This window comes from Anarrhichthys ocellatus, unplaced genomic scaffold (genome assembly GCF_004355925.1).
Source record: "Anarrhichthys ocellatus isolate YVR2014 unplaced genomic scaffold, GSC_Weel_1.0 scaffold41, whole genome shotgun sequence".
NCBI lineage: Eukaryota > Metazoa > Chordata > Actinopteri > Perciformes > Anarhichadidae > Anarrhichthys > Anarrhichthys ocellatus.
This window is the reverse complement of record NW_022280071.1, coordinates 1,371,233-1,390,120: the sequence shown is the minus strand read 5'-3', so window position 1 is coordinate 1,390,120 and position 18,888 is coordinate 1,371,233. Positions and strand designations below refer to the sequence as shown.

The 18,888-nt window shown below is 44.0% G+C and overlaps 1 protein-coding gene across 1 annotated transcript in view; it reads left to right on the top strand.

The window, feature by feature from the left end:
- agbl1 (AGBL carboxypeptidase 1) overlaps positions 1-18,888 on the top strand; it is a 149,092-nt gene that overhangs the window by 115,881 nt on the left and 14,323 nt on the right. Inside the window, exons 21-25 of the mRNA XM_031868067.1 lie at positions 2,975-3,104; positions 6,157-6,288; positions 6,480-6,542; positions 6,683-6,796; positions 10,539-10,678. Coding sequence (XP_031723927.1) covers positions 2,975-3,104; positions 6,157-6,288; positions 6,480-6,542; positions 6,683-6,796; positions 10,539-10,678 — 579 coding nt within the window. The remainder of the gene's footprint in view (positions 1-2,974; positions 3,105-6,156; positions 6,289-6,479; positions 6,543-6,682; positions 6,797-10,538; positions 10,679-18,888) is intronic.

Sequence of the window (18,888 nt, the reverse complement as noted above, 5' to 3'; positions counted from 1 at the left end):
TAACATACAATGCGCTTATGTAACTTGCGTAATGCAGCCTACTTAACTACATAACAAACCAGAAAAACACCATCTTTTCCTAAGCCTAACCAAGTTTTGTTGCCTAAACCAAACAAAGTTGTTTCCACCAAAACGTAGTTTAGTTTTAAATATCGGAGAGGAAATTCAAACCTGCAAAACTGAAGCTAGAGGGGTACATAGACCGTCACAGTTTGCACCGAAAGACCACTGATTAAGCGTCGGTAAGTGACGAGTTGTGAGTAAGAATGAGTTGTTAGCAGCTGATGTCCCCACATGTGTGATCATTATTAACAGACATTCTTTTCGTGTTATGTCACGCAATATTGTGGACATTGTCGCTCAGTAAACAAACATAAGGGAAAACAATGTCCCCCTGTCTAACAATTTGGTCAATGAGAAGGCGTCTTTATATCTAATAACCATTAGAATATCCAACCGGATATTCATCAATATATATAAAACATTTTTACAAACTATGAAATTTCATCGGATGCCCCCCCCCCCAGCCTAACATTTGAAAATCTACTAAATGAATAGAAGATACACAGAAATGTTTGTACATGTACATGCTTCACTGTTTTATTTTTCTCATAAACTCTGTCAAAGTTTTAGTGTGTTTTAACAGAATTGCGTTGCTTGGTAACATCTTTGGTCCATGTTTACTTCTTGTAAGTTTATGTTATCCACATACACTCTAACTGGAAATAAGCTGGGACACATTAAGAAGTATTAAGTTTAAAACTGCGAAATGGTCGATATACGGGTGACATTACAACAGTACAGAAATCCTTACTCATTCAAAGGCACAGTTTCTGAATACGGAGATGTCCACATGATAGCTTAAGACACTAGACAGCTCAGTAAACATCCTTGAAATGTTGACTTGATTGTGCTTCGAAGTTGTTTTGGATGATATGGACTGTGGATGTGTTATAAAAAAAAAAGATTCAATACCCCAAAGATATCACTATCGGATAATCAAAAGCCCAACAGCACTCAACAAACAGCCAATAACCCATCTACCCAGCTGAGTGGTGTACAACCCCATAAGCCAAATTCAATTAGTGGCGTATAAAAGGGCAACTGGGGAGTATCAGAGTTGTAAAGCAATACGGGAGATATGGAGCTTGCTCCTGTTGTACGGCTCACCTTGCAGTGAAACCGAAGAGTCATTCACAGGAGGGTAAAACTGGCTCATGGCATTGTGTACACAAATCTTAAGAGGGTGCTTGTATAGGTTTGGAACAAAGATCGCAAAGCATGCTTAACATACTGTCAAAGTAGAACTGAAATTGTTCCTGCATATGTAATGTACAAGACCCATGTCCCTCTTGTACGGATCAATTTAGATGTATGAAGACATGCATTTTACCTTCTCCTTTCTGTAATGACTCCGATGTTAGTTAAGCAAAAAGAATTGCACATTGGCTATCGTCCAGATAAACGACAACTTTGCTCGGATTCATTTTCTGTGACCAATGTTGCGTTGAAGCATGGCTGAGTTAGCAGCGTGGCTAAAGCAGCCAGCCGTCCACTGGTTTGGTTGCTGGTCCCTGAGGAGGAGAGGATGAGCCCGACAGCCAAACACAATTTATTATCTTGAATAAATGCGATAACGATTCTGGCCCCCAGTATCTTTAGCCCACTACTGAGGTGATTCATGTTTGCCTGCATTGGCTATGGCTTCCATTACCTTGCCAACAGCCCAGCCTTCAGCCATACTGTGTGGAAGCCATTGATGGATGCCACATTCGCATCAAGACTCCCCCTTGATCCACATGCACAAGATATTCCCTCCGCGGGGAGACGACGGAGCTTCTGACCACTCTTCTACCCGCAAACTAATCTCCTAGCAGTGGTTGGAGTGACCACGTGGTGCGCTGACATGGTCGGATAAACAGTAAATGCAACAATTTCAAATAGGCTACTAACTTTCACCAGATACTAGATACACCAGAGATAAACTGACCCTGAGTTCACTTGACAGCGTTCTAAGACCAACCCTTTCAGGTAGACCAGAGAGCGGTTGCTTGGTCCGCGTTTGAACCAACCCAAACTAACCACACCAAGGGGAAAAAACACTCTGGGGTTTGGTTATAACCAGATTTACCAAGGCTGGTATTAACGCACCCTATTATTACAATAAACTGCATCATCTCTTATCTGATACCTACATTTTCAGAAGGCCTCAATAATTAGAGCTTCTAATGACACTCACTGGTCTCACAGACCAATGCATAATGCTGACACTATGTATATAAATGCATTGACATGAGGGAATGCTGACATCAGCTGTCAACCAATTGCAAATGCACGTTCTTGTTTACTCTGGTCTGTGTCGTGCTTTACAACGCCTCCTCGCTGTAATGTCAATGTAAATCACTGCTTATTGCTTCATTATATTTAATAATCAGTCTCATGCATAACACTACTGTTGGAAGTAAGTCTTAAATTGACTACATGTTAACTGTTTACTGTACCTTGAAGGGCATTAACTTCTCTGTTATTGGAAGCTTCTAGTTGACAATAAATAAATAAATGTTCTCTGTACTTGTGGTAGCTGGAGTGTTTTGCAGCCGTTTCACATACCTACTGTCAGCTTATCTGGATTGTGTTTGTAGCCAACCAACAGCCCAGCAACACATCCAAAACTAAACTATCATAAGATGTTTTAGCATCATTGAAGGATTGAGCACATAAGGGTGCTGGTGGGTTTTTGTAAAATGTAGCCTAATAGGCAGTAGAAAGTGATGCATGGACAAAGCAAAGTTAATTTAGTAATTAATGTCTTACATTTACTTTCATGGTCACTATCGCTTTAGCCAAACAAGTCACACACTATACAAACATACCAACTAGTAATATAACCAACAACATAATACTGTGCAGCCCGATAGGTTGACATTCACAGTCTAAATGTCCCGCCTGTCTCTATTGCTGTGTTTTTCTTCAGGAATCGCTGTGATCTGAACAGCGAGGATCTGAATCGTCAGTGGTGTAAACCCGACCCTGTCCTCAGTCCAACCATCTACCACACCAAGGGCTTGCTCTATTACCTTAACAGCGTAGGACGGACTCCATTGGTGAGATACACATGCTCTTCTCTACTGTAAACCTGTCGTTGTCTTCGGATGTTGTGGTCCGTTGAGCTCTCCCTTGTTTTTGCTTTTAAAATCTTACCCTGCCCCCTTTGAGCATCTAGAGACAACTAGAGAGGTTTTCACCCAAATGCTCCTTTCAATGTAAGGTCAAAGCACTACTGGAGGTAAGATTACGAGTACCATTGATTGCTATAGTTAATACACAGTTAACAGCTGTGTAGTTGAGATCAAAATGAAAGCGGCAAGGGGCCATTGGCCCCCCCTCTTTATACCCGTGGTTCCTCAGAAGTCATGGCTGATTGTGATGCCAAGATGGTCTCTAGTTTAATATATATAGATGTAGAAATGTAAAAAATTACATTGTGTGTTCGGGTAGGGGATTTGTGTTGCAACTGAACGAAGGCCTGGCACTGCAGAGCATCTCACTCCTTCAGAAATTCACTCTGTTGCTGTTTCCTGATTTGTTTTGTTTTTTATTCACAGAATGAATGAGATTCCAGCTGCAGCATTGAAAAATTCAAGTACATTTTCAAATCAATGGGAAACTAATTAACAGCAAAATGAATGCCTGATTGTTTCAATTTGCCCCTCGCAATAGCTGCCACCCATTATTCAGCCAAACACAAAGCCAAAAAGTGTGAGCATGTGTGTATGTTGTGAGTGGTGTTTTTGTATGTTTTTTTCTTCCTGAAAGTGAAATGTAATGTAATAAGGCTTTAATGAAAAAGACCTATAATGAATTGACCTTGATTGGCTTATTTAATTGCTCCAAATTAGAGCGGGGAGGTTGTTTTTCAAGCTTATTCAAGCAATTAACTGTTGGTGTAGACTGACGTACAGTGAAAAGCTTGTGCACTTTCAAAGAGGACTCGTTAACCTTTTCACAGCCAGGTGGTACGCCCTTGGATAAACGTGATGCTCAGGATGGCACGGCTTTTAGCATAAGCACTTGTTGTGCACCATAAAAAGCGACAGCAGTAGTGGTGTGTTCCAACACTAACATAACTCTCTTGTGACTGCATGAATGATGACTGGTCTCTCAGAAACACATTAGGAAGAAGTGGGACATTGTTTAAACGCCACAAATCCTGTCAGAGAGGATAGATGGATCAACAAAGTGTGTGACTTCGATACAGGAGACCGCTGGGCCCCTTGTGCATTCTGTGTCCTGTAACACAGTCTCAAGACAGTTTGTGACCCTAAAAGAAATCTATTGGTTTCCTGTACATTTTTCCCCTGAACTGTACTTGTTTCGTGTCGCTTGGAACAACTTCCTTTTTGGAACGACATTACACTACAAGTAAGGTTTAGGCAACAAAACCACTTGGTCAGGTTCAGGAAAATCGTCACGAACGTTATGTTTCAGCAACAAAACTACAAGAATACACTACACGCGGTGTCAAACACCGATCTCGTTGTTGAAAGTCCTGTGTTGCTTAGTCACATGGACGTGTTTCATTTTTGTGTCCACCACGAATAAGGATCCTAACTGAATTGCCATTTGCATTATTTTCATCCTGAGCAACATGCAAAAAAGAATTTGTGTCCCTGTACAAAAAGCTAATAAATTGCATTTTGTGACTATTTCAAGACCTTCCATGATGCTGGGCTGTTTCCTACTACCTGTCATTGTTGTTGTTTATTATTGTTTTTTTATGATTTTTGACCACCATCTTTCCCTAACATTGAAGGAACGTGCTTTATTAGCTCAGGCCTTTCAGGTATGATAATAGATCTGGGGAAGGTTCAACAGGTCAAGAAACAGAGACAGTCAGATGATCAGGTTGTAAACAAACCGAGAGTTTTTATCTAAACCATTTTATTTATAGGTCAAAGTGATGCACACACATTAACGACATGTAACTAAATCCCTCATAACACAGGAACACTGTAGCACAACTACATTAAGTGCAGTAAGTCACAGTTGAAGCAAGAAGTCTGTAGACAGTTTTGGTGATCATTTTACTCGTCACTTTTATTTTCTCTGCCAGATAAGTTCGACTAACCTGAAGGTTTGTTTCCCGCCTGTCTCAATTGTGTCTCTTAGAAAAGTACAATAATAGCTCACCACAGCTCACTATATCTATTTTTAGCAATGTTCCTAAAATGTTCCAAGAGCCTGTCATTTACTATCTCAATTATTGAGTACATTATCTTAACTGAACGATCCGGAGCCACGACAATAAAACCAAAAGCAGGACTTTTAGTTGTCTAACCAAAAAATAATGAATCATTTGCATAACAGACACCCTAGTTAGAACTGGAACATTTCACACAAAATGCTGCAAACCCGTTCAAAACTTGAATTTCTCTGGAATTTAGACCTGACAATTTTTCCAGTTTGACATAAAAAGTATCTTTGACACCTCATTAGACTCTTACCTTGGCGGGTTTCCATCTTTGAATACTGGTGCAATGTGTAGGATCTGGCTAGAATTTCCGTTTAAAAGATTCAAAAAAATTATCCTGCCTTTCATAACACTTGGATCTCAAGAGGCAATGGTGGGTCACTGTAGCTTCCAGTCTGTTCTCAGTCCAACATGAGAGGACCAAGAAGTAGAGCTGCCCCCAGGGGCTTGTCCATCAAGTTGAAGGTCTTTGTTTATTGGATTAAAGGTGTTATCCTGCCCCCTATGTGTTTGAAATATGTCAGATCTGTAGCATTGCACCTTTAATGAATGATATGAATCAGAGCAGAATTATTGCATAGACTTTAAACTCAAATAATGCAAACCCAACAAACAAATAAGAAAATTAAACCTCACTTAAACTTAAAAGATTGATACAAGAATACAAGAAAGTTAAACAAAGATTCACATGCTATTAAAAAGTATAGAACTTGGAGTGTATTTATTGTTCAATCTTCAAAGATGCAAAGATTTTATTACAGCAGGCACCATTTTCCACATCACTGAATAATTCCAGACAAAATATCCTGTCAGATCATCCGACACGGGGAATCTGTTCGAGATGCTTCTCACACGTCTTCAAATCTTGTCCGGATGCGTAATGCAAAGACCTGTTCCTCTTCCAGGTTTTTTGTGACTACCACGGCCACTCCAGGAAGAAGAATGTGTTCCTGTACGGTTGCAGTGTTAAGGAGACTCTCTGGCAGTCTGGCTCTGCCGTTAACACTGTGGGATTGAAAGAGGACCCAGGATATAGGGTAAGACACACAAACACACACACACACATGCACACCCACAGCCAAGCAGGCCATAGAGTGTTCAGTTTAAAATGGTATGTGGTCCTCTCCTCTTCCAGTCCCAGTGTGGATTGCAGTTAAAACTCAGAAACATGAGCCAAAAGTCTGTATTTGGTTATCAATGTCTCTCTCTCTCTCTCTTTCTTTCTCAGACCATTCCAAAGACCTTGGATCGTCTTGCACCAGCCTTTTCTTTCAACAGCTGCAACTATTTGGTGATAGAAATAACAACAATTAGAAAAATAAAATGATTGATATTATAAGGCCTTTAATAATTCACCTGCCTATTCATTTATTTACAATAAAGTCACCAGACAAATAATGTGACATGAAAACTGAATCCTTCCTTGAACAGGTGGAGAAGTCCCGCTCTGCCACGGCTAGGGTGGTTGTCTGGAGGGAAATGGGCGTCCTGAGAAGTTACACCTTGGAGAGTACTCACAACGGTTGCGACCAGGGAATATACAAGGTGTGTTCATGATTGTGTCGGTCCAAAAAAGCTCTTTTCATTCTCTGCCGTAAACTGGTGATATATGTTGTAACACTAGCCGTGAACTTCTCAGTTTACTCAGTTGCGTGAAGATGTTTTTAAGCAGCCTTAAGGTTCTATTCTGTCTATCCTAGAGTCCAGGTCGAAGTTTGAGCCAAAGTTGAAGAAATTAGCTTGAGGCGTTCCTGCGATATCACGTACACGATGATGGGACACGAGAAGTTAACGTTGATTTAATTATCACATAACTTGCGTACTTGAGAAACGGCACTTCCGTTGTTATTTTTTAACCCAAACGACAATCTTTTCATGAACCTAACAAAGTAGTTTTGTTGCCTAAAACCAACTAAGTTCTTCGAGAAGACTGTATGCATGTAACGAGCTAAAGTTGACACATGTTGCTGGAATTTTGCAGGAAAAGGCATGAAAAATAAGGAGTATGTTTCCATTAGATATCATACACATGGACAGGTACATGCACTGTTATTCTGAAACAACAGCGAAGTGACAGTCACATGTATCCCGGCCCAAAATATCAATACTGGTTGAAGAGAAGATATCTTTGGGACTGCAGGCGTGTTTATCCCATACACTGTATATAAGAAGTGCACATAGTCATCGTGACGTCAACCATTGGTTTGTGCCGTTTTGAAGCCTCGAGTTCAGTGAATGTAAGTTAAATAGCCTGATTTCTTTTGCAGCTCAACAAAAATATCAGTGATTGAACGAGATGTGAAAAATCAATGTGGGGGATTTGGGGGACAATTTGACTGTTGACCTAACATTTAGCTGTACATGCCTAGTAAGCCTCTCTCTCTCTCTTTGTCTTCCACATCAACCTGCCTTTTACTGCAGGCTACAGACCCTTTAGTGGGTCACACACAGACATTGTGCCGGTTGAAGTCTCTATAACTCTCTCTCTCTCTCTCTCTCTCTCTCTCTCTCTCTCTCTCTCTCTCACAGAGTGTAATTAAGTCCCAAGCTGATCGCTCAGTCACCAGCTCTAACCTTTATTTATAGAGCACATAAAACCAAAGCTATAAAGAGCCTTCAGCACTTTATAGTGTAAGTGCGAAAGAACCGAATAATTACCGCCCGGCTGCTAATAAAAGCGCGATCATAGTTATGAGTGAAAAAGGAGCGACATGGATGAGGAATATGTAATCTGTGTATCATCAACCTCTTCATTTATGACTGACGTTGGAAAACAGGAGCTCAGGCTGGGTCAGTCAATGAATTCTAAGCTAATGCTCCAACACTTTTCTGTTTTCTGTTATTTTGCTGCTATTGGAGTCCCAAAAATGTTCAAAGAAATCACTGGAAGCGCTCTGAGTTCGATGCAATACAGTTTATTCTTTGAGCAAGAAATAAACCTGAGCAGACCTCGGAGTCCAACTGACTGCCCTGCTCCGAAGCCTTATATACTTCCTCTGTCTGGGGCCAATGCTCCACCTTTACTTTTAAACTCCTCCTTTGTTGCCCTGGAGATGATGGTGTAATATCTTTATAGCACCACCCAAGTTTCACTTTTCTAATGGTGTCTTAGTAAGTCCCAGACTTTCCCACTCAGGCATGTCTTCCTGACACCATTATTACAAGGGTGCATTTTTTAAAACTTTAATTAATTTAAGTTATACATTGAATCAAACTGGTTATATGTTAAATCACTTAAATCGTACCACATTAACACTAGTTCTGATAAAAACATTGCATATATTTGATAGAGCTGACTTACTGTGACAAATCAAACTCCAACACTGTGTGTTGAGCCAGTGAGGACCTCAAATCCATGAACGCATGTTTCCAGAAAGCTGCGGGTGGCTGTTGGATTATCAAGTAAGTGTGGGAGGCTCTGATGATCTTACACAGTGATGAGTGGGAGAGACTGACTGAGTGTCGGGTCCAAATGCAAAAAAGGATTCTACCATATCAATTCTACCATAACTCGACTGTGAGTCCCATCAACAAAGATAGCATTGTATCTAAATTTCACCTAGATGTATAAAATTTGGTAAGCAGATGTATCACATTTAGACTTAAAAAAAAAAGTCTTAGGGGTCCATGCTCTAAACCCAACCGGAAGTCAGCCATTTTGAATTTTGAATGAAGTTTCTTTGAAGTTTTTTTTGCCATTACCAGGTGCTGTACTTTAACGAACTCCTCCTAGGGAATTAATCAGATCAACTTAGAATTTGGTCAGAATGATCTAAAGACCTTAGTGATTAAAAGTTACTAAAAGCTTGAGGTTTCATCGAACGACATGGATGTGGTGTGGCAGCCATTTTATCTGCTTCGCCATCGTCCATCAAGCTGTTGTAACTCGACTGTAATTTGTCAAAACTGTCCCAAACTTGACATGCTTGATGACTGTCATGACTTCAGGACTTCTGCATGCCAATATTAACTCATAGTCATAGCTCCACCTACTGATAACCATGTACGTAAGCAGGATTCTAAAATTACAGCGGCCCAAACACTGCTTTACTGTACACTATGAACTATTTGCTTACTAATGGGAGGTGTCTATATAATTATTCGTGATACTTGTCGGGTCATATTCCATGTAAAATCAGATGAAATCATGCAGGTTGCACTAGAAACTCCTTCAGCTCAGACTCCGGTGCAGCATCCAGGACTGTCAGACTGTAGTGCACTAAAATCAGAAGTTTTCCAAAGGGACTTTGGTGCTAGAAAAAACATGACCACTTTCATCCACAGTTACTGCCAAAATCAACAAAAATATGAAATTTCCTCGTAGAAGCTTTAAAGAAGAGTGTTACGTCCTGAGCCCTTTTAAAGAGCAGTGTATCTTTTTTTTTCTCAGCGTATTCTTAACAAAAGCAAAAAAAAACAATGCCAACAAAACATTCTCAGAGACAGTCAGCTCACATTTGCTCCTCCCTCCTCGGCAGTTTAAAAAGCACTTCTCCCATTCTGGGATTTTCTGGCTCATATCTCCATCTAAAAAAAAGATTGTTGATCTTTAAACGTAAAATCACATATAGGCAAACGCAGAAAAGGACACACACACACACACACATGCGCACTGATTTTCTTTCTGAGGCAAACAGAAAAAACTCTATTCCTGCTGCACATGTAAACCGCTCCTGCTCTTTGAATTATTGTAACAGCCATCTTTCACACACACCACACACACAGGTGTTTCGGACAACCTATTAGAAGCTTAATGGGAAATAGTACACCTACTTACAAAGCACACAAACAGACACACACACACACACACACACAGTGTTCCTCGTGCGCCCTGTCATGCAGACTATTGAGTGGCATGTCAGTAGCTGGAAAGGGGGAGTTGAGAAAGGGGGACGGGGAGTGGATGGAGACGAAGTCAACGAATCACAGCTCTGTTGTTGAGAGACTCTGGGAAACGAGTTTTTTTACACAAATCTCTTCAAACGCTTTGTCTCCGAGTCTGCACGAAGTGAACGGGAAATAGGTGAATGTGACAAATTCATCTTAAATCCCTCATCGTGCCGATTATAAATGAATCCTTTCATATAATAGAGATTTAAATTAATAAATAAATGAATCAATCAATATTAAATGAATATATCAGGCAGAAACGCTGCACAGTACATGTCAGCTGTGAAAATTAATTAATTAATGTAAATAACATGAATGCAATCTTGGACAAGAACAATTCCTTTCAACTGTGTAAATATGTGTGTGTGTGTGTGTGTGTCTGTGTGTGCATGCGCAGGGCCTGCAGACGGGAACCAGGGAGCTGCAGGAGATGGGCATGAAGTTCTGCCATAGTCTGCTGTCCGTGACCAAAGACGTGAAGGGGCTCTACAGCCACATCGACCTGGACCACAACGTCCTGGACCACAAGTCTCACAAGTAAGACGCACCCTGACGTGAGGGCCCGTCATATGTCCATGTTGTGTCAAAGTGGGTAGAAAGACGAGGATAACCCTCCGGGGGTGCAGACATTGTCCTGCTGGTTGCGCTTCAACAGGGACAGAGTGGGAGGTTAGGACTTCAGTTTAGAGATACGGCTATATTTAGGATTAGAGAGTGAGGCTTACAGGGTACTGACATCCATCCATCCATTTTCCTCCGCTTATCTGGGGTCGGGTCGCGGTGGCAGCAGGCCAGCAGGCTGACCCAGACTTCCCTCTCACCGGCAACATGTTCCAGCTCATTCTGGGGGATCCCGAGGTGTTCCCAGGCCAGCTGGGAGATGTAATCCCTCCAGCGTGTTCTGGGTCTTCCCCGGGGTCTCTTCCCAGTTGGACGTGCCTGGAAAACCTCCAGTGGGAGGCGTCCAGGAGGCAACCTAATTAGATGCTCGAACCACCTCAGCTGACTCCTTTCGACGTGAAGGAGTAGCGGCTCTACTCCAAGCTCCCTCCTGATGACCGAGCTCCTTACCCTATCTCTAAGGCTGAGCCCGGTCACCCTACAGAGGAAGCTCATTTTGGCCGCTTGTAGCCGCGACCTTGTCCTTTCGGTCACGACCCAGAGTTCGTGACCATAGGTGAGGGTAGGAACGTAGACCGAGTAAATTGAGAGCTTTGCCTTCCGGCTCAGCTCCCTCTTCACCAAGACGGTCCGGTGCAGCGCCTGCTTTACTGCTGCAGCCGCACCGATCCGTCTGTCGATCTCCCGCTCCATCTTACCCTCACTCGTGAACAAGACCCCGAGATACTTGAACTCCTTCGCTTGATGTAGGCACTCCGTCCCCACCTGGAGGGAGCAATCCACCGGTTTCCAGCAGAGCACCATGGCCTCAGATTTGGAGGTGCTAACTCTCATCCCCGCCGCTTCACACTCGGCTGCAAACCGCCCCAGTGAATGCTGGAGGTCAATATCCGAGAAGGCTAACAGGACCACATCATCTGCAAACAGCAGAGAGGCGATCCCGAGACCCCCAAACCTGACGTTCTCCACCCCCAGGCTGCGACTAGATATCCTGTCCATGAAAGTCACGAACAGGACCGGAGACAAAGGGCAGCCCTGGCGGAGGCCAACACCCACCGGGAACGTGTCTGACTTATTGCCGAGAATGCGGACACAGCTCCTACTGCAGTCGTACAGAGACCGGATCGCCCGTTGTAATGGGTCCGGCACCCCATACTCCCGCAGCAACCCCCACAAGAACCCCCAAGGGACCCGGTCGAAAGCCTTCTCCAAGTCCACAAAGCACATGTAGACTGGTTGGGCAAACTCCCGGAACCCCTCCAGTAGTCTTGCGAGGGTAAAGAGCTGGTCCACTGTTCCACGGCCGGGACGGAATCCGCATTGCTCCTCTTGAATCTGAGGTTCGACAAACGGTCGAATTACCCCGGTAATTCGAGCACACTCTCCGGTCCCCCTTTTTGAAAATGGGAACCACCACCCCGGTCTGCCATTCCATGGGCACTGATCCCGACCCCCATGCGACATTGAAGAGGCGTGTCAGCCAGGACAGCCCAACTATGTCCAGCGCTTTCAGCATCTCAGGGCGGATCTCATCCACCCCCGGCGCCTTGCCACCAAGGAGCTTTTTGACTACCTCAGCGGCCTCTGCCAGGGATATGGGTGAGCCTCCCCCTAGATCTTCAGGCGCTGCCTCCTCTGCAGAGGACATGTTGGTCGGGTTTAGGAGTTCCTCAAAGTGCTCTTTCCACCACCCGACGATGTCCCCTGTCCGGGTCAGCAGCCCCCCCCCCTGCTGAGAACAGCCTGGGGTAAGCCCTGCTTTCCCTTCCTGAGCCATCGGATGGTTTGCCAGAACCTCCTTGAGGCCAACCAAAAGTCCTTCTCCATGGCCTCCCCGAACTCCACCCATGCCCGAGTTTTAGCATTCGCGACCACCGCAGCTGCAGCCCTTCTGGCCTGCCGGTACCTGTCAGCTGCTTCGTGAGACCCCTGGGCCAACCAGGCCTTGAAGGTCTCCTTCTTCAGCTTGACGGCTTCCCTCACCTCCGGTGTCCACCACCGGGTTCTCGGGTTGCCGCCACAACAGGCACCGATGACCTTCTGGCCACAGCTCCTAGCGGCCGCGTCCACAATGGAGGCTTTGAACATGGTCCATTCGGATTCCATGTCCCCAACCTCCCTTGGGATGTGTGAGAAGTTCTTCCGGAGGTGGGAGTTAAAGACCTCCCGGACAGGGTCCTCCGCCAGACGTTCCCAGTTCACCCTCACTACACGTTTGGGCTTGCCGGGTCTTTCCAACCGGTTCCCCCGCCATCTGATCCAACTCACCACCAGGTGGTGATCAGTTGACAGCTCTGCTCCACTCTTTACCCGAGTGTTCCAGACATACAGCCGCAAATCAAATGATACGATTCCAAAGTCGATCATTGATCTCCGGCCTAAGGTGTTCTAGTACCAGGTACACTTATGAGCCACCTTATGTTCGAACATGGTGTTCGTTATGGCCAAACCATGGCACACACAGAAGTCCAATAACAAAACACCATTCGGGTTCAAATCGGGCAAGCCGTTCCTCCCAATCACCCCCCGCCAGGTTTCTCCGTCATTGCCCACGTGAGTGTTGAAGTCCCCCAGGAGAACTATGGAGTCGGTAGGTGGCGCCCTTTCCAGGACCCCTCCCACCGACTCCAAGAAGGCCGGATACTCTGAACTGCTGCTTGGTGCATAAGCACAAACCACAGTCAGAGCCTTGCTCCCCGCAACCCGTAGGCGCATGGAGGCAACCCTCTCATTTTCCGGGGAGAACTCCAACACAGCGGCGCTCAGCCGGGGGCTCATGAGTATCCCCACTCCTGCCCGGCGTCTCACACCCTGGGCAACTCCGGAAAAGGACGAAGTCCAACCCCTCTCCAGGAGCTTGGTTCCAGAGCCAGCGCTGTGTGTGGAGTCGAGTCCAACTATATCTAGCTGGTATCGCTCCACCTCCTGCACCAGCTCTGGCTCTTTCTCCGCTAGCGAGGTGACGTTCCACGTCCCTAGAGCTAGTCTATGCTGCCGGCGATCGGCTCGACCAGGCCTCCCGCCTGACCTGCTGCCCGGTCTGCATTGCATCCGACCCCGATGCTTCTTGTCCCTGCGGGTGGTGGGTCCACAGGGTGGCTGCTCCATGCTGTTTATTCGGGCTGAGCCCGACCGGGCCCCATGGGCGAAGGCCCGGCCACCAGACGCTCGCCGACGAGCTCCCCTCCTGGGTCTGGCTCCGGGAGGGTGCCCCGGTTTCCCTGGTCCGGGCGAGGTGGCTGAAGTCCGTGGGCTGCTTATCATTACTGACAATTCTGGCAAAATGTTCACATGTAGCATGAAAATTATTAAAACCAAAACATGTGCAAAAAAATCACATCTATGTGCAAGGAATGCTGGGTTTTTTTGTCCATACCTTGCTATCTACAGATATTTTCCAGTGATTGTTTTTGTTTTGCACGTCTGAATTTCCAGTGGTATATATTGTTTATATATAAACCATAGTAATAAAACTATAGTTTTCAACTGAACTGACATCACTCATCTTGTCATCTGTCAAACCTTCTGGTTTCACACCAGACAGCAGCATTAAGACCACACCAGCCCAGAACATGTTGCAGAGCTAGAGTTCTGAAATGATCCGACTGAAAATCCCAGCTCATATTTTTTCAATGACAGTAGCTGGTGGCATTAGAAAGTTGCCAAATCGCCAGCACCGACAGCACCTGTCCCTTCAGGCCTCCCTCCTAAGCCGCTCCACTAAAGTGATCATAACGAAAGTAAACTTGTCACAGGCCTTGGTTACACTTGTCTTTTCAATGTGAATTTTTCTGATCGGCTGTGCCAAACAGGAACTCTGCCGTATCTGCATACGTGCGTCCACACTTGACACTTCAATGCCACCTCCATATAACAACAAAAAGATTACCGACCCTGGCTATAATCCCAGTCACCCACTTTAAACTTTAGTTTATTCTTCACCTTCGCGGACCCTGCGGCAGAAACTCTCCCTTTCAATCAGAGATTGTCTCTTAAATTCCTCCAGGTTGCTGTAAGACTCGTTTTCATCGGACCTCTGGGGGGAAGTCCTGGACAGCCCTGAGGACCGCCAGCCCTGTTTCTCAGTCTGTAGCGGACCGTGATGCAAAGAAGACTTTGGTGTCTGCTAAAGACTTTGGTGTCTGTTTAAGACTTTGGTCGTCTTTAACTAGTCGTGGAAGCATGGACATTGGGCCTTATGTTTTGAGGTCTTACGTCAGGGACTGTTCTATTTTGTTGAAAATGTAATAAATAAAATAAATAAATAAAACCTATGGGATGCTTAAACATCATAATTCAATTATGGCCTTATAGTAATGATTAAAAAAAATGTTTTTTTTAATTGGCACCTTTCAAAACAAAGTAACAATGAAGTTAAGAATAAAAGTAAATGGAATCAAAATAAACTATGAAATGATGAACAATTATAACAAATCCCATCAGTTTGAGAAAGAGACATGACATGAGTTTGAGAGGAGACTTAAAAGAGAACACAGAGTTCCGCAGCTGAGGGGCCTCACAAAAAACACTCTTTTTTTAAAACTTCTTCCGAAAGAAGAATCATTTTCACTATTTTACAGTGCGTGTGTGTGTGTGTGTGTGTGTGAAGCAAGAGACATGAGATGTGCGGCACCTGTGGCTTTGATAACACACACCCACACACACACACAGCACTTCTACGCTGTGCAGAGGATCCCTCACCGCGGTGATTGATGCGTGGATCTAAAGTGGAGCTGAATGGCTCCCATTGATTTTCAGACAGCTGTTCAATCTCCCCAGTGAGCTGTGACAGCGTGGTGGTGGTGGTGGTGGGGGGGGGCGGGGCGGGGCAGGGCGGGGCGTTCTGCTCACCTGAAGACACACTATTATTGTTTAATTTCATCAATTTTTTTTCTTTATCCCTTCACTCGCCTCTGATGGCATTATTATTTCTTTCTTCTTCTCTCTTCCCACATTCTTTCAATCCACTCTGACTTATTGCCACTTTTCTTGATTTGTTCCTCGTCAGTCTTTAGTGTCCATTTTTCTCACATTTGTTCCCGTATTTCTTTTCCGTCTCCCTTCTCTTTCAACACATTACTTTGGTCTAGGTGCGTTGGGATGCTCGCCAGGTCAGCAAAGCGGTACATTCATAAAAATGACGTCCACCGAAATGCAAATGACTGAAGATCCCTCACTGATTTCTTTTGTCATTTACGGATGATTAAGCATGGCAGCGGTAATTGCCCGTGTCCCCCTACCTCTCCCTGTATATACGTATCTGTCTAATCCGCTTTCACGTTCCCCATCTACATTACCTTCTATATTCATCACACACAATTAGTAAGAAGAAGAAGTAAGAATGAGCTGATTTTTTTCATTTTTTACAAGATATATGCATTTACAAAAGAAACAGAAATGGCCTCAAAATGGAAATTGGATCATGGATCTGTGCTGCATCGGTGCTGCCAGACGCTTTCCTATCGTATTTCATGGGAGGTTCATAAATCAAATGACCATCCTCACAAATTAGAAACCTGTGCCCTTTAAATTACAAGTTGTTCCATAAATAACTAATTAACTAGACTGAGGTCCACTGTTATGCTGAATCCAAATGCTCAACCTCCGGACTCCTCTCTCCTCCTGCCTCTCTTCCTCGCCGTCCTCCACTCGCATTCTTCCGTGGGCGGGGCTGAAATATGAGGAGAGAAGGCTGGGAAAAGAATTGTGGATGTGCAAAACTGGGAAATGAGATGCGATGGGTCTTCTGTGTGTTGTAAAAGCACTGTAGTGACGGAGGTGTGTAGTCACGACAGGTGCTCCACAGCAGGGGTATTTCTCCTGTTACAGTAGTATGTGCCTCTGTAGTGTGTGTGTGTGTGTGTGTGTGTGTGTGTGTGTGTGTGTAGGAAAGAAGTAAAGGTGGGAGTCAAATAATACAATGAGTTGACCTGCGTTTTAAAAGCAGTTTGATTCCACTTTCTCACTCATGTCCTCGCAAGAGCGTGCAGTGTGTGAATTTTGTGGAGGTACTTGAGATTGTCTGTGCTGGTTTGGGTAAAACTGAGGTGTGTGTTTTTTTGTGCTGAGTCACTAAGCTGGATCTTATTAAATGATTGTAAATAGACAATGATCTTAATTACAACAGCCTGTATTTTATTTTTTTGAAAGCCTCTGTGACACATTCAAATTTGACAATTTTTTTTATGCATTGTCATGATTGTCTGCCCCGCCTACAAAGCACAAGGACAAAATGTAATTCTTGAACTTGGAATTAGTAGTTTGACAAAAGCAATACATTGTAATTAGAAATAACAAACATATTCCTGCACATAATATCTGATCCGATTCAAGTGATGTTCACACAGACAATAAAGTACAACATATGCTTCATGCGCCGCTTTCTATGGCTCTGCTGCCAGTATGTTGTGGCTGTTTAGCTTGATGCGTCGTTTCCTCTGCCTGTGAGGTAATGATGTCACCACAGCTGAGTGGGCACCGCTCATGTGGTCACAGTCGATTGGGCACCGACTGACAACAGAGCTAATAGGATCTGAGATGTAAACACCGGTACGGTGGTGTTGGTGTGTGAGAAGCAGTAGTACGTCGTATTGGAGGCTGATGTTTGGTCCGTATCGCTCTACTAAAAATGATTCTGTGCTACAAAGGCCGGCAGCATTACGAGTCGTCGAGCGTCTATTCTGCAACGCAGGGGTTTTTTTTGGCTTCCGAGAGCTGAAAAAATTTCAATTTTGGGTAAAACACTGTGCTTGTTACTGTCACTTCTTACCCACAGATACCATGAAAGTAGCCTATTACTTGAACCAGACTTCGGCTCTTGAGCCAAACAGGACTTGCCAAAATGTTTCCTCGCCCAATAAATCTCATGAACCCACATAGACAGACGGATTCATACAGGTACATACCATAGACTGTATATAAGAAGTGGAAGTCATTGTGACGTCATCCATTGGTTTGTGGACTATGGTTTTGAAGCCTTGAATTCGGCATTCTTGCCATCGTCATTTTGGATTTTGGCAGTCGCCATCTTGTTTTTTTTTGTAACCAGTGAAGGGAAGTGACCATATTTGGACTGCAGAGTAGAGACGCCATGGTAGAGACTCTATACAGCTCTGGTAGCGACCTGTCAATCACAAGGTAGCCACCACCTAAAGCATACCCTGATTATGGTCTAAAGCAGGGTATGCTTTTATCTCTTAATGGACCATAATTTACTAAATTAACATCATGCTAGAGATTGAGACCATAAACCCATGTTTACAATGTACTAAGGTAATAAATAAAAAGTAAGAAGTAGGGTAATTTTCTCATAGACTTCTATACAATCAACAAGACTTCTTTTTGCAACCAGAAGAGTTGCCCCCTAATGGCCAGTAGAAAGAATGCAAGTTTAAAGCACTTCTGCATTGGCTTCCCTTTTCAGAACTTGGGGTTGCAACCCATACATGAAATTTTACCTCTACATTTGACCCATCTTAAGCATTTATGAAGCATAGCATAGTGTCTCGCTCAAAGTAGGACACTAGGAACACTTTGATATGTGGACAGTAGGACCAGTATTGGGCTCGAACCGCCAACCGAGTGGTTGAAGGACGACCCGATCAACACACTGATGTTCTCCTGAAAAGCACTGTTTCATTGGAGACAACCCATATTTGGTAAAGTTGTTCCGATATCGATAAAAGTATCGGAAATGCCTCCGATACGGACTAAAGTGCTTAAATTGGGTTTCGGCGAGTACTACAGTCGATGCAATGATCCGATAGCACGTTATATCATTCATCAGCTCATTTAGGTGTCACTCACCAACCGATCCATACATCCTGCCCGATCGGTACTGCACACGTGCAAACTAGTACTGCAAACCTGTGGTTAAACACTGCCATGCTAGTAAGGCTAACCATGCATTGACTCCACTTCTGCATTTAAAACTAAATACTAAATAATATTAATAATACTAAATTCATATCCTTCTTCTCATATCACTCTTTACATATTAATCAAGAACAATTCATTTAATAGCAAATTCGCAAATGCAAGAAACTAACTGAGGTGACATCATCATTTTTGCTTATTGTCTGCTGGGTTTGTTTTATTTTCACCTTCAGTGTTTTCAGACACCTCTG